The 14,686-nt window shown below is 39.6% G+C and overlaps 1 protein-coding gene across 3 annotated transcripts in view; it reads left to right on the top strand.

The window, feature by feature from the left end:
- The window catches only part of PARD3B (par-3 family cell polarity regulator beta), a 391,325-nt gene that overhangs the window by 308,255 nt on the left and 68,384 nt on the right, over nt 1–14,686 (top strand). For all 3 annotated transcript variants that reach the window (XM_058028158.1, XM_058028157.1, XM_058028156.1), the window contains one exon: nt 1,384–1,680. In XM_058028158.1, coding sequence (XP_057884141.1) covers nt 1,384–1,680 — 297 coding nt within the window. The remainder of the gene's footprint in view (nt 1–1,383; nt 1,681–14,686) is intronic.

The raw sequence follows: 14,686 nt of genomic DNA, 5'->3' as shown, positions 1-14,686 counted from the left end.
AGAAAGGCATGTTGTTCTTGTTAGAATTATTTGTGAACCTTTTTATCTACACATTATTTCCAAAGTATTAGCATTTGTTTTATGATACAAATCTAGTGAAACAAAATAACTAGTATGAATCCCATTCTGCACTTAGTAGTTCCTGTCTGTCAGATGGAAGCTCCCAGTGTGCTCGTCATTTTTCTAGGGAACATTTTTCTCCATGCCTTTTAAAGACTTTCTCCTGAACACCTTCAATTTTCAATATGCAGGGTTCTGAGGCCATTAAGCCTTACTTGGTTAACCAAGTCTGCCAGACCCTTTTCACTTTTACTGCTGTGGTACAAATTATTCTGTTCTTTCTACACTGCTGTTGCACTTCCAGTTACAGTCAAAAGCAAATGTTGACTTCTGTCAGGCATTGCATCTCTGTATCTTTCTTCTGTTCCTTGTTTCTTCTTCCATGCTCTTCTATTTTCTGTAAATCCTATTTATTACATACTGTGGTCAGCATTCTGCCAGATCCATCTCACTGCACTTAATTACACTCTGTTGAAGAATAGCTGAGCAGTTAACAGAAGAGCTCGCAGTCTTGCTGTACATTTTTTTCTCCAGCAGGAATGTTGAATCATTGACTATCATCTTAACTTGAAATTTACCTGAATATGTTGTACTATTCCAAAGAGATTACACAATGGCCCTGATTAGCAGCAGCATTTTGTAATACCACTTAAGGATTTAAGTGGAATACTGCCAGTAACAGTTTTTAATTCACTTATATATACCAATTCATTTCTGTCAAATTTCTGTTAATTTCTTTGCTGTTTTATTTTGTCCCTATCTGCTATATAAGGCGTGATTTTCACATTTATTTACCCAAAATACATTTTTGTAAAAATTAAATCTTCAGCAGATTAATTGAGGTACTTTGATTTGAGACAAATGTGCCATCTCTCCATTTATGTTCACATATAATCTACTTTTCACAAGTTAATCTATTTAGGAGAACCGTGGTGGGTCAAGTAACCAGGGTTCAGTAACAATTTTACTGGCTAATTTAGATAAAAAGTTCCAGGATTTGGTTAGGTCTGTGCAGCTGCCATGTGGAAGGTAGGTGTAGAATTAAACCTGTATTTGTTCATGCATCCACACTTGTGAAAAGCCTCACTATATTCAGCATTAATTTTTTTCATCAGAATGGGGACCAAGCTTGTTTACAAAGGTGATTTGCCAGAGATAAAGAACAAAATTCCTGCATGAACCACTCTGTTTTATCTGGCACCAGTTTCACAGTGTACTGAAAGCTCTAAATGGTTGGGTTCAGGGTTGGTGTTTCAGATTTCCATGATGGTTACTGTTGAAGCAGATCCCATTTTACATTTGTTCTTTGCTTTTCATTTTTAGGATTGGTGCAAAGCATCAGGAGTTACGGCAAAAGCAACTGAGGGGCCTGAGTGATTTTTCTGCTGGTCCTGGAGGACCTGACATTGATGATGATGAGGTGGATCCAAACTATGCCAGAGTGAACCACTTCCGAGAGGCTTATCCCCCAGGAGGCATCTACAGACCCTCATCACCTGCAGTAGGAGAAACCTTTGTTTATCTGCGGGATTCTTCCTCAGCACCAATGGAGAGGGAGCACTTGGAAGGACTGTATGCAAAAATAAACAAGCAGCACTACCCACAGACTTCTGGTGACAGGTAATATTGCCACCTGGCATTACAAAAAATGTCATCTGGGTAGGGAGGGAGCCTGGGCCTTGGCAGGGGAGTCCGACATGGGACTGTTTTGATGGCCCAAACCCCTGAATTTACTGGCTAGAAAGCCATGAATTTCCTCTTACCAAAAGCAAGATTTGCTGCCACAGTAACCCCAGAGCATCTGAGCAAGACAGCAGTCAAACAGAAATCATTAAAGAAAAGTCCATATTTCACAAACAGAATGAATGAACTGACTGCAGTCCAATTCCTGCACTGCTGAAAGAGTGTTTTTTCCTCTTTCAATCGGGAAAAGTTCTTACCCTGCAGCAAAAATAATCTCAGTTTTCAGATCTCTTTCAATCCTGTAGATCCTCAAGTGTCTATTAGTAACAGGTTTTGTGTGATAGCATGATATATTGTATATGTTTATGGTTTAGATTTTCCCAGCTGCGTGATATTACACACTTTCAATTAGTTTGGGGAGAGGACTGAGAATCATGGCATTTTTATGCAGACTGTGAAGTGTGGCTCCACAAGACTGATTGCCTTTCACAGCCTTTCCAATAACTAAATGGGAAGGGAAGAACAATTTTTAATCCTTACTGTCAAGCTTCCAGCATTAAAGAAAGCTGGTCAAGTTTTTTTCTGGGTTAAAGGCGAAACCAAAATTCCTTTGAGTTGATAAGTACCCACCATTACAATGATTTTAAAACTGGTTGCTTCTGGAATTTGGGGCTAAAAGAACATGAGACTTCATTTGTGGCATTAGTATATCAGTCTTGGCTTTTTCAAACCAAAGTACAAGTGTGTGGGCAAGTCTGTGTGAAAGGAAGAGGACAGACAGAGGACAGACATGGGGGACTTCAGGAGCTGTACATGCTGTGAGTTCATGTTACAATCTGTAGTGTCTCCCCATAGCCTCAATCTGTGCCATGTAATACCACACTCGTTAATTTTGGAGAAATATGTCAGCACAGATACAGGAGTGTTTCCAGTTTGTGGCATCATAGTACTTTAAAAACATCTACTGAGTCATTGTTATAAATACTTATAAATATAATAAAACACTTCTGACGTAAATCTAAGTTCAGAGCAGGGAATGGGCCATGTATCTCTCTCTTTCTCACCAAAATACAGTATGGTAAAATTCTTTCCAAACATAATGACGGGGTGGTTTTTTTCTTCCATTTCATTAACTCCTCCTCTACTACATAAAAAAGAGGTAGTGATCCCAGCTTTTTACCAGCTAGGGGGCTTCACTTTACTAGAAAAGTCTTGAGGCAGTTGTAACTGAAGTCAAACGAAAGTTGCATGTAGTAAAGGGATCAGAAACTGAGTTTGTGCTGACTCAATAAACCAAGATCTGAGAATTCCCAGTGGAAGATGTCTAAATTCAGGTGTGTGTATCCTCCAAATATGAACATATACATGTGTAACTCAGCTAGACTAAGACATTGTTATAAAAGTTGCTTTGTAATTTCAGTTTTAACAGGATTTTATACCTTTAAGTTTTAAATATATCATCAGTTTTGAAGTGAGGCCTATAGATTGTCTTTCCTTGCAGAAAAAAGAAATGCCTTCTTCTAGTGCTTTGTTTGTATTGTGGTTTTGACTACACTGTATGAACTCTTGACTTGCTATGGGGACAAGATTGAATTCCCAACCAAGTTTGGATTTGGTATTGGGATCCTGGATTTTAGTGTGGATTTAGCTGTAATTGCACGGCAACATGATACTCACTTGGAAAAACTAAACCCAAAACATCAAGCAGGCAGGAAAAGTTACCTTATAGCTGAGCCCATGATCAGAAGTCACACTTGAGATGCTGTTCCATCTGTACTGAAAGACCAGCAGTCCTTAACTTTGCTTTGTTGAATTTCTCAGGCTTGTAACCAGATTAAGAAAAAAATAGGAAATGTGAGATTCTTATTAGGCTGTCTTTGTTCTTTTTTTAAATCTTTCTTTTCTTTGTCTGAGAGACAAAATGGTGTTGTTATTCACCAGCAGAAATGTGCCAAACATGAATAATTCTATGTGAATTTATGCAGTGGGTCGTGAGGTCTCAGCCAACAGTTGTTGAATAAAGTGTCAACTTCAGGCAAGGAAATCTTTCTGTGCTAGAGGGAGAGTATTGAAAAGAGAAAGAGATGTGGAAAGAAAAATCCCTGGATAACACATTAATTAAGAAAACAATCTGCTTCCAAGGGTCAAGTATGAAAACTACCTTGTGTGCCTCAGAATGATGGGAAAGGGTTATAATGGATGGTTGTAAGCCAAGCCACGGTTATTTTGTGTTTGTGGGGCTGAACATTTATCAACACATTGGTCACATAAACACTCATGCTTTGCTTTTGCTAGCACATGCATGCTTTCTCTCAGAGTTTTGCTATTAATTTTACTTCAGATGGATGCTTTTTTCTCCCACATGTGACTCTCAAGTTGTAATATAGTGCATGGAGACTTGATCAGTGACTAAAGTAAATGGGGCTAGGAATAGAAGGAGGATTTGAACGCAGAGTGAATAGATGACTTCATTTCGGTCTGAGAGCTCCAGTTATGTATCATTATGATTGAGAATTAAAACGCATTGTTTGAAACAAGAAGTTAATTTTTATTTTATGTTATTTTTGCAGAATAATGTCTTAGCATAATTAATGCCTTCTAAAAATGGGAGGCCATTTGTAAAGTATGAAACTTAGTGGACAGAAAAGAGCTGTTCACATTTTGCACATGCTTTCCCTTTTCTCATCCAGGAATCCATCGGGTATTCCTGGTTCATTCTTTGCTGTAGATTCACAGTTTAAGCTGAGAATATCCCTCAGCGTGCAGGAAAGCAACAGGCTGCACATGTATGGACTCTGTTGCTGTAATCAGGATGAAGTATGTTTGCTGCCTCCAACACTGCTCCTCAGGGCGCACAGAGATCTGCTTCACATCGCTCCTTGTGCACTAATGTCCCATTTACCTCCACTTGCATCTGGCATCTCAGGGGCTTTTTGCTTTGGGTTTTTGGGGGCTTTACTTTGTGTCTTATTTACAACTGTTGTGTAATGTTCTTCTGCACTGCTTCACAATTGTTGACTTTCATTCCAACGATGACTATATTCAGTGAAATAGAAGTAATTTTTTGTGTATATTTTGCTGAAAGCTTTGGAATTCTTAACTAAGAGAGGTGCTATATAAATGTAAATTTTCCTTATTAATGAATATAGTGAAAGCATTAGCATGATCAGTGTATTCTGTGAATGTTAAGTTAGAGTGGAAAAAAAATTAGCTGGCAAAATCACACATTTCTTTATAAATCAAGCATTTTTCTGTTTATTCCTAATTAGCCACAATTTCTGTAATGCAAATGGCATCCCTAAGGATAGTGCAGCCTGCACAGCCACCTTGTGCAGCTGGGGAACTCACAGGGTCTTTGCCTGAGCCGCTTTGCATTTCCGAGCCTGCAGCAGAGGCTGAGTGATCTGTGGCCCATATGTTCCTGAAATGGGTGGTAAGTCACATCTCTGAGTTTAGTCATCAAGGCTGTGCCATGACAGTGCTAAGCTGCACTGTGGCAGAGCCTAGGTGTCAGACCAAAGCCAAAAGAGCAGATGCACAACACTATTATCACTTAAATGTCAGGCATGTCACACGGTGAAACCCTTTCTCGCATTTCGAATAAACAATTTCGTCTTTTTTCTTCCCGTGAAGATGGTGCTGTCAAGTATATCCAAACACCCCAAGTACATCTCTGGAAAGGTTCTAGAGACTTTGCTCAACTTATTTTCTCAGCCCAGAACTATGAAACATTAAAGTCTGATGCCAAACTCATTGCCAAGTATAATTCTTCACTTATTTATGTGACTTATCTTGGGGAATTTCAAAGTGCTGGTCTGACAAAAACGAATACAGTTTTCCTTTGTTTAGCAAGAATAGATTCAGAGCTGTATCTTGTTGCAGTTTTAAAAAAATACCAATAAAAAACAGAGCTCTTTTATTACATAGGAGTAAAGTCCAAAGCCCCAAAGTCTGATCCAGCTTTTTTTTTTTTTTGGAGATGCTGTTTGGGGGCCAACTGTGGAAGATCCTAATTTCTATAACGATAATTAATTAATTGAAAAATAAATCTTCCTTGTTTCAGGGTGAATGTTCCCTTATGGCAACTTGCAATCTTTCAGAATTCTCAGTATAGCAATATGCAAAGTTGAAAATGGGAAAATTAAGCCCATACCTCTGTGTCCCTCACATCTCACTCTCAGAGCTGACCTGAGTCAACAGACAGAGAGAGGAGAGAGATGCTGAGCAATCTGCTTCTCCCTCTAAAGGATCAAAGGAAGATATTACTGTGCATGTCCTGATGAACCAAGTGCCAAATGTAAGCAATGTGTAAGCCAGAGAGGAGGGTTTAAAAGGGTTCAGAGTTTTAAAATTTAGCAAAAAGAGCATTTTTTACTTAGACTAAATGCTTGTCTTTTGGGCAGGTATGGGCCATTCCCACCCTGTTCAATCCATAGGAATCCTGAGCTGCACAGAAAAGTATTTGTTGAAAAAGGGTGAGCTGGGGTTGCCCAGTTGTGGCACTTGGCCATGTGTGTCTCATGGGCCAGAAGCTGAAGTTTTCTTGTTCTCAGTTCAGAGCACCATGGGCATTGCTCATCGTGCATCCATTTACAAACCTTTCCTCAGTGACTAGCATAAAAGCAATCCACTGCTCTAGGAATGGATGGTCCTTTACTCAGAGAAGATTGTTCTTTCAGATGGATATCATGGAGGCAAGGTGGAAAGTGAATGAGGCTGTGTAATATCTATGTGCCCTTTGCAACTGTACCTTGCATTGCTGTGGAAAGAGAAATATGGTCATGCATTGGAATGTTTTGATTTACCAAGTTTAACAAGTTACAAGCAAGGTATATAGTTTCTCTTACCTTAGAACCTCTTCTGCTTGATGTCCTAAAATCATCTGTGCTTTTTCTTTGTCTTGTACTACTCAACATCCTAAGACTCTCCTCTGATTCCTCTGGAATTTATTCTTTCTGAAACATACCACAGGGCCTTCTGAACCTTTGGCTGCCATCTGATCACTGTTTCCCATAATGTTAAAACTGAAAATGTAGTGTTGGGCAACTTACTGTCTGTCCTGGCTGATAAATTTCTGACAGCAGTTAAATTTAGAGTGGCGTTGGCAGTACAGCAGAAATTCCATGGTTTTGGGGGGCTCTCAGTAGAGCTGTCCTGCTCGTGGAAGCAGGGTAGTCCAGAAAGCCCTTTGGCCACCAGTTCCAGTGTAGGCTGTGACACTGGAGTTAGACTTGTATTGTGTATTTTGGTCCTAATACTACTGGCTGTTTTCTTCCTCAGAAAGGGTTCATAGGTGCTGCATACTCACTGTGCCAATCAGGGGAAATGTTGGGTAACTGGACTGCCTGAGGAGACGTGTTTAAACAAGCCTTGGGTTTATTTCCCACCTATATGGGGAAAAAATTTAAAATCTCTGGATAACATTCAAGCAAAATTACTTAATGTTTAGAGTTCGCTCTGCTTTTTCCCAGGAACTCCTCATCCAAATCTTCCAACTTTGGCACCCAAGTCCTATCAGTCACTTCTCATGAAAACCCAGATTTCATGGAACTCAGGTGACCCTGAGCACTTTGGAGCGTGTCTAAGGAGAAGGAAGTTGTCAAACTGCTGCTGCTGCCATGTAATGTGTGCATGCTTGTTTGAGGCCATGCATTCTTCAGCAGAAATAAATTCTGTCAGGAATAGTCACAAATCTGCCTGCGTGCATCCTGCCTGCTAGGGCTTGCATTTGGATCACCTCACTTATTGACAGATGTGTAAAATTTTATATACTGCACTCCCACAACTCCCTTGTGAGTGTCCTGCTGCAGATGCTGGGGAGCCTGAGTTTTGGCAGCTGTGTTAAGCATTCAGGTTTAGGTTGGGGCTTTTCCCTCCAGCCCTGTCTTTTCTTATGTGATATATTATTCTGTGGAATTATTTTACATTAATTCTGCATATTTACTGGTAATGTCCCATTCTTTCAGCTGTTTGGATGCAAATGCAAAAGATAGGTCCCTGAAGAGAAAGCCAGGTCTGTTACTGGGAAGATGAGACCATAGCAGAGGATGTAGTGAAATGCAGATGGTGTTGTCAGCCTCTTAAATGTACAAATAAAGACAAAGTGAGATCGTCCATGCAGCTGGAATGAAATCATATGGCCTTGCATGTGTTCCTGCCATAGTGTATTTCCTACTGTGATCAGAAGATGCTAAATTCTGTTTTATGCAGGATGTAATTTGACCAAAACTTCATGCTTGCCTCTTTAACCAGCAGCAGAATGATGTGTACATTAACTTTTCTCTGTGCAATTTTTTTAACAAAACACCATTTGATTTTAAATGCTAATATGTGTGTGTGGTTAATTAAGAAGCCAGAATTGACTGTAAGGTTGACTATAAGGCTCCAAGAAAGAGAGAGGAAGATCGTTACACTTCTGCTTATAGATAGCTGTTTGTGAACCAGCTGATAATGTGCAAAATTAAGATTTTGTAAGTGGCATTTTAAATTAATGGTTAATGGTTGACGATTAATTAAACTGAGTTGTTTAATAGAGAAGCTGTTAAAATCTTGTTTATAGGCCAGCCACTTCCATACTGAAAGTGCAAACCCTAATAGCATTTGGTATTTCCGTTTAGTAGACAAGCAAAGTATCTAGACATTTTCTTTGATCAGAGAGGTCTACCTTAGTGGATACACAGTATGGATGTAGCATTGTGTACTGTGTTTTCTTCTTCCAAGTTAACAGTTGTCTGGTAGCAGTACATGGAGAGAAATGCATTTCCTCTGAGAATTTGGTAATCTTAAATAAAATTGTTAAGTCTTACTTTAATTAAAGTGTAGGGGACATGATTAAGTCTGATGTGATTCTGTTTTCCCTTTTTTTTTTCCTACTCTCCAGTAGTCTGTTGTATTTCATACACTTCAGGGTTTTCAAAATACCCAGCTTTTCATTCCTCCAGGTTGTCTTCTGTCAGAATGAGTCTCTTTGGCCCCATCATTAGCCTTGCAGAGTTGCTCTAGCTAAGGAGAAAAAAAAAAAGGAAGTATCTTTCAGTCAGGTTTATTCTGTACCGCAGTTCTGGTTAAATGATGAATGAGAGCCTCGTCCCATTTCCCTGACTGAAGAGAAACAAGCAGAAGGTCATTATGCTTCTCACAGTTGTGAGGCTTGTCCTTCCAGCAAGTCCTTTGCCAAGAAACTGTTTGTTTTTCTTTTGTTTTCCCTCTCAGCCCAGTTCCCAATCTTTTTTATTAACCATCTCCTGTTTTCTCCCTAGCTTCTTGACATACTCATTTTGCCATACGATCTCCTAGCTTCTGGATATGCAAGTAGTTCAGAGAAAAACCCTGGTGACTTGGCCTTGTGCAAGCTTTGCTGTGTAGCCCACTGTAAGATGAATCTAGGTTGCTGACCTCTGGGACCTCACACTCTATCCAAAATCATGACTTTCAGAAAAATCCTCTCCTACAGTTTTCCCTAGCTGCTAGTTAAATGGGAAAAAAGGGGATTCTTTCTTTCATTGTAGAGATAATCTTGGCTTAGTAAAACTGAAGGTGAGGGTGTGGGTTTTGTTATGCTAGACTTTTAAGTCTGTGAATGAATGTGTCTATTTTGGAGGTGTAAGAGTTCGACCATGAGGAGCCTGTTCGTGTGTATTAGCACCTGTATGTTCACACTCCAGGTGGTGGGCGTGAGCTCTCGGCAGGCTCTTTCTTGACTTTCCATTTCATTGAGATAAATTAGTGATCAAACTATTCTGAAAAGTAGTCAAAGTTTAGTGGAACACAAAGAATAATTTCCCCCAAGTCTGAAAGTATGAAGAAAAGATTACATTTATTTGAAAGAGGAAGAAAAAAGGGTTATTGCTGGACTGCTTCAAAATGCTGAGTAGGTCCAGTTAAGAGAGTAGTGATACCTGTTCAGTAAGGGTGGAGAAGTAACTCTTGTATGTGACAGGGAGAATGTACTCACTGGAGCCCTGAGAATTTTTTTTCAGTGTCTTCACTTCTGCTTGAGGTTATGTAAGGTCAGTGAGACCTGTGCTGACAGGTTCCCCTGAGCTACAGTTAAAGCGATTCCTAGCCTTCCTCCTAATTAAGCAGTGAGAAGCATAACAGAGCCCTGAGAGTCTTCAAGCAGCATCTCACAATTTCTCATACATGCTCAAAATAAATTGGTTTTCCTAGGTCCCCAGGAAAGCTACTTACACTCAGTGAGAAGGCTGCAGCACAAGGAGCCATGGGGTGCTCCTCAGACCCACCAGCATTACCAGGTTCTGCTGCCACCAGGAGCAATGCAGGAACTCTGGTAGGGTTTTCCAACATGGCATGTCCAGGCGAAGTGCTCAGCACCCTGTGGTACTCATACAGCTTAACTGTGTAGTGAAAGCCTCACAGTAGAAATCTTTGTCATCTCTATGTATCCATATCCATAAGATGTAGAAAATTCTTACTGTATACTGATTCTTCTGCAGTCACAGTTCACCTGGAATTTACACCAGCAGATCTTTAAGATTTTACTACTAGTTGCAGCATAATAAGATATAAAAGGTCTAAAGGGGACACAGATCTGACTTCAGAATGAATCAGTGGGAATCTTCTCCTGGAAGTTTGAAGCATCTAATTGCAGGATAAAATGACTGCTCCTAAAAATTATCCATGATCTTGTTCCCTGTTTGTGTCGAGATGCCAGGGGCAAATAGTTACCCAAGTGCTTAGTTGGCAGCATTGTTGACAGAAAGTATAGGCAAAAGCATGAACCAGATCTTTTGATTAGCAGAAAACTGTAAAAACTGATGTTGTTAGAAAAGCTGAAAATCGCTCAATATTGTGCTAGCAGAAATATTGGGAAGAATGATGAGATGTGATGGAAATTACTTAATAGGCAACAGGATGCTGAATAAAAAGACAATAATTGTGATTATTGTCTGACAGCTGTGCAGAGTGTACAGTCAATGACAAACTCTAAAACGTGCTGTTTTTCAATCCATGATCACAAATCCACTGGCACAGACAGTAATCCAAGGGGTCATAGTAAGCCAAGAAATAGTTTATTGTTTCATCAGCTCAAGTCTTCTGATGTAGTTAAGTTGGTATATACTCTGAACCCCTGTGACTGCCCTTGCATTCCCACAAGGGGACCTGGCACCATCTGGAGCCCACGTGTACTGTGGCTAAGGAGCTGCTTCTCTGGCAGGTCATGCAGCAGCAGGGCATTTGTTGACATTGATCAAGGTATCAGTATTGATCTTGGGATGGTCTAAGAGAATTGTGACTGCTTTGTGGAGAGTCATGTTAGACTCTCATAGAAAATGAAAGAAACAACTTGTCTTCAACTACACCGTGGTCTGCACCTGAGAGGTCTTTCATTAGGACAGAGACATGAGAAAACCATGTTGTTTCAGATAGCCACACTGGTTATCTCTTTTTATCACTAACTTGTCCTTGATGTCTGGAGGCCATTTTTAGCAAGCAGTGAAGGGTTATTGCATGAAAGATTTTATACTCTTCAGTTGCCTGCAAAACAGGTAGCTGCCGTCATTTTTCCTTTCCACTAAAGTGAAGTGGAGACAAACAAAGAAACAGCCCACAATAAAAAAGATGCAAGAGGAGTAAGTGTGAGATACCTCTAGGAAGTGCTAAATTTGCAATAAATATAACATGCTTGTAGAGCAATAAATGTTCTCTTAATTTATTTTTCTCCTGTGTACCAGCAGGTCAGTGTGACAGTTTTGCAGTGTCACAGTCCTATGCTGAACATGTACTCTGGGAGGTTGCTAGCCCCCTCCCTCCAGTGACTTCTTAGCAGTAAGGAGGAGCAAGAAAGTGACAACTAATGTTTTAAAATTTCAAACAACATCTTATCATTCAGTCTTTGACCCATATTTATGGTTTAATGCCTCCAATCACTTAATTTTAATCTTAAATAAAATTTTTCAGCATAATAGTATCTTAGGGGCATTTCTTCTCAAACCAGTATTAGCCAGAACATGTCCTTCAGCCATGGAGTTTATCTGTTATAAACACTTCTGCCCTTAGGCTTAGATGCCTGCTTAGTCCTGCATATGGTTATTACCTTGTAATGGGACTAAACTGTAAATTATAATTATGGTATTTACATAAATGCATATAAAACAATTATTTTGAGACTGGCATGTAAGTTTAAGCGTGGAACATGTTTCTAATGCAAGTGTTGTACATGGCCTGGCAATTGAAAAGTAAGCAGCAAGGCATCTTCAGAGGAATGGAAGCACAATAAAACATGATGAGTCTTGTGGAGAGGCAGGGAGGGGGCAGCTGTTTTCTCTGCCTGAGTCACCATAGTGCTCAATAATTGTCTGAAAGGATTGCTTTAACTGAGCACTTATGTGCTGGAAGTGTGCTGCAGACCGGGGGACCTGGGCTGCTTCTGCTCTGCTCTCGGGTCATGTCAGAGGAGGCCTCTTCTGGCTGCAGTCCCTGCTTTACATGCCAGCAGAAACTTCCATAATGTGGCAAAAGGGTGTGAGGCTGTGGAGGAGGGTTGGGGAACAGCATCAGAGCAATAAACCTGTTCTCTAGTTGTTATTGATTGGTAGTACACAAATGACAAGCAGTCTGTAGTCCTTCACCTGAATAATGTGTTGTTTTCTTCCTTTAACATCATCTGCCGTTCCTGATTAAAAGAAAAAAAGGAAACCAAAAAACAAACCAGGAGACAATTATTCTGTGGCTCTGTATACAATGGCAATGTTTAAGCAGCAGCTGCTTCGGAAAGGGAGAGTAAAGGGGACTGGGGGAAGGGATTGATCTTTTCCTCCTTTTCTCTGTAAATACCACTGTCTGCATCGGTGGTGATGCTTTGACCTCCTTACTACAGAGCTTGAAAAGTCTTGTGCTCTAAGTGACATGTTCTGGCTCCAAAAGTGAATAAGCAGAAGTCTCATTCTCTTTCTTTGAATGCTGTAACAAATATATTATCAATCTAAACGTGATAGGGCTTGAGAATTCCTCCCAAAATTTAGACTCATTAGTCTGACTACTGGCATTTTTTTCTATGTCTGTGTGGCTTCTGAAAGAAGTGTTCTTTCATACCTTTTTGCCTTTAATCTGCACTCTGCCCACTATCTCATTACTATTAGCTGTGGCAAATATACCAGATGTCTGAGCAGCTTCATTGTTCTGTTGTTTTTCTTTTCCAGACTCTAGTGCATAGATAGATGTTAATTTCTCTTTTGTGTTAAAACTCGCCTCTGAGGAATAAGATTACCAGTGTTCAGTCTTTGGCCGCTAGATACTAAGGTCTCATATCTTTTGAATGCTTTGTCTCAGTTAGTGTTTCTACTTGCTCAGTGCATTTAAAGTGACTGGTCTGTTCTTTTTTAATGCCCGTAGAACCTTAAATTAATATTCCTTGACTTTAGGAAAACAATTTTAACGTGTTTTTAAAATGTTGAGCAATGATACACAAAGACACCTGCTCTTCCAAGTGGGTGGATATTTAAAATCGTGCCAAGAAAAATGCTGTTTCTCAGAAAAGATCAAAATATGCATTGTTTAAAGCGTGGCATAAACAACATAGATTATGTAAGAATCGTGGGCCCTTGTTTGGGATGAGATCACTCACTTTTGGGTCCATACCTTTTCTACTAACAGTACTTAAGGTTTACATCTAAAAGGCCATGCGTGAATTACTGCTTTCCCCACCAACTTTGAGAAAGATAATTAGAAAGGAACAGGCACTATATTAGCACAGTTCCCACCATGGCCACTGGTGTGCTTGAGTAACACAGCAGTAGGTCCAAACCTTTAAGAAAACATGTTTCTTTAAAATGAGTCAGAGAACAACTGACAGATTTACAGGTAACAAATGTGAACACCTTGGATTTGACATTTTTTTAAAGTACAAATTTTGTCATTTGTATAGTTATATAAGCCAGAAATTGTAAATTTATGTTGCACAATTTGAAAAGCAAATGATAGCATGTGGATTTGCGTCTGCTGCTCAGAGAAAAAACTGATATGCAAGCCCTGTTTCCATCAAACTAAATGGCAAAATCTCCGCTGGTTGAGATGGGAAATCAGAATTGACTTCCCTACCTGGTTCTCCCTGGCAGAATGAAGTGATATTTTCTTTTCTGTTTTATACTTATTATTTTCATAGCCAGGTTACTGAAATTTGAGCATTTCTGCCATACGTCTGCATGACTGTTTTTGTTAAGTGCTTTTATTACCTTTTGGCCTGTTCTTTACATCATGCTATAGACAAATGATTTTTACTTTTTTTTACCCCAAAGTTTAGAGCACAGAATACAGAAAAGTCTGAAACATTAATTGGACTAGACTGCAGCATTTAAAGTAACCTATTCTATCGTCCATTTACCTCCCACATGAAATGAAAACTCTATTTTGATCTGAACTGTCACAGATAATTTCTGCACATAAAACACATCCAGAGACAGCTTTCAAATGGAGTTGTCACTTCTTATTTAGCAGGCTGGGGACTCTCTATTGTTGTCAAACCTTCTTTGCAAAAGCATCACTAACACACTGGTTTGCACAGTTGTATGTAAGAGGAGGAATGGTAGTACAGCTTCCATGAAACAAAAAATTGTATGTAGCTGATGAAATACTCTGCAGCTGAGCTTACCTACTATTTAAGAGAAAAATCCTTTTTTTTTACTTTATGATTACTATTTTTGAGCAGATTTTCATGCTGTGTGCTGGTATAGGGAGGGGTTGTTTTTAGTGTGAATAGCGACAATTACAATTTAAAAGCTAGTAGCCAACATTCTGTTATTTTCCCTGACCTGTCCTGGACCAGAAGTTTGGCTTTAATCTCTTCACAAATTTCAAGAATTCTTAAGCAAGCGCGCTGGGAATATCTCTGAGTTGTGAGTAGAGAACTGGTGCCTCAGAGTGTATCCCAGCCAAGATGCTCAGGCGAGGCTGTAGGGCACTTGTTTCCAGACTGCTATTCTGA

Source organism: Melospiza georgiana, chromosome 7 (assembly GCF_028018845.1).
Source record: "Melospiza georgiana isolate bMelGeo1 chromosome 7, bMelGeo1.pri, whole genome shotgun sequence".
Lineage (NCBI taxonomy): Eukaryota > Metazoa > Chordata > Aves > Passeriformes > Passerellidae > Melospiza > Melospiza georgiana.
This window is presented reverse-complemented; position numbering and strand designations above follow the sequence as displayed.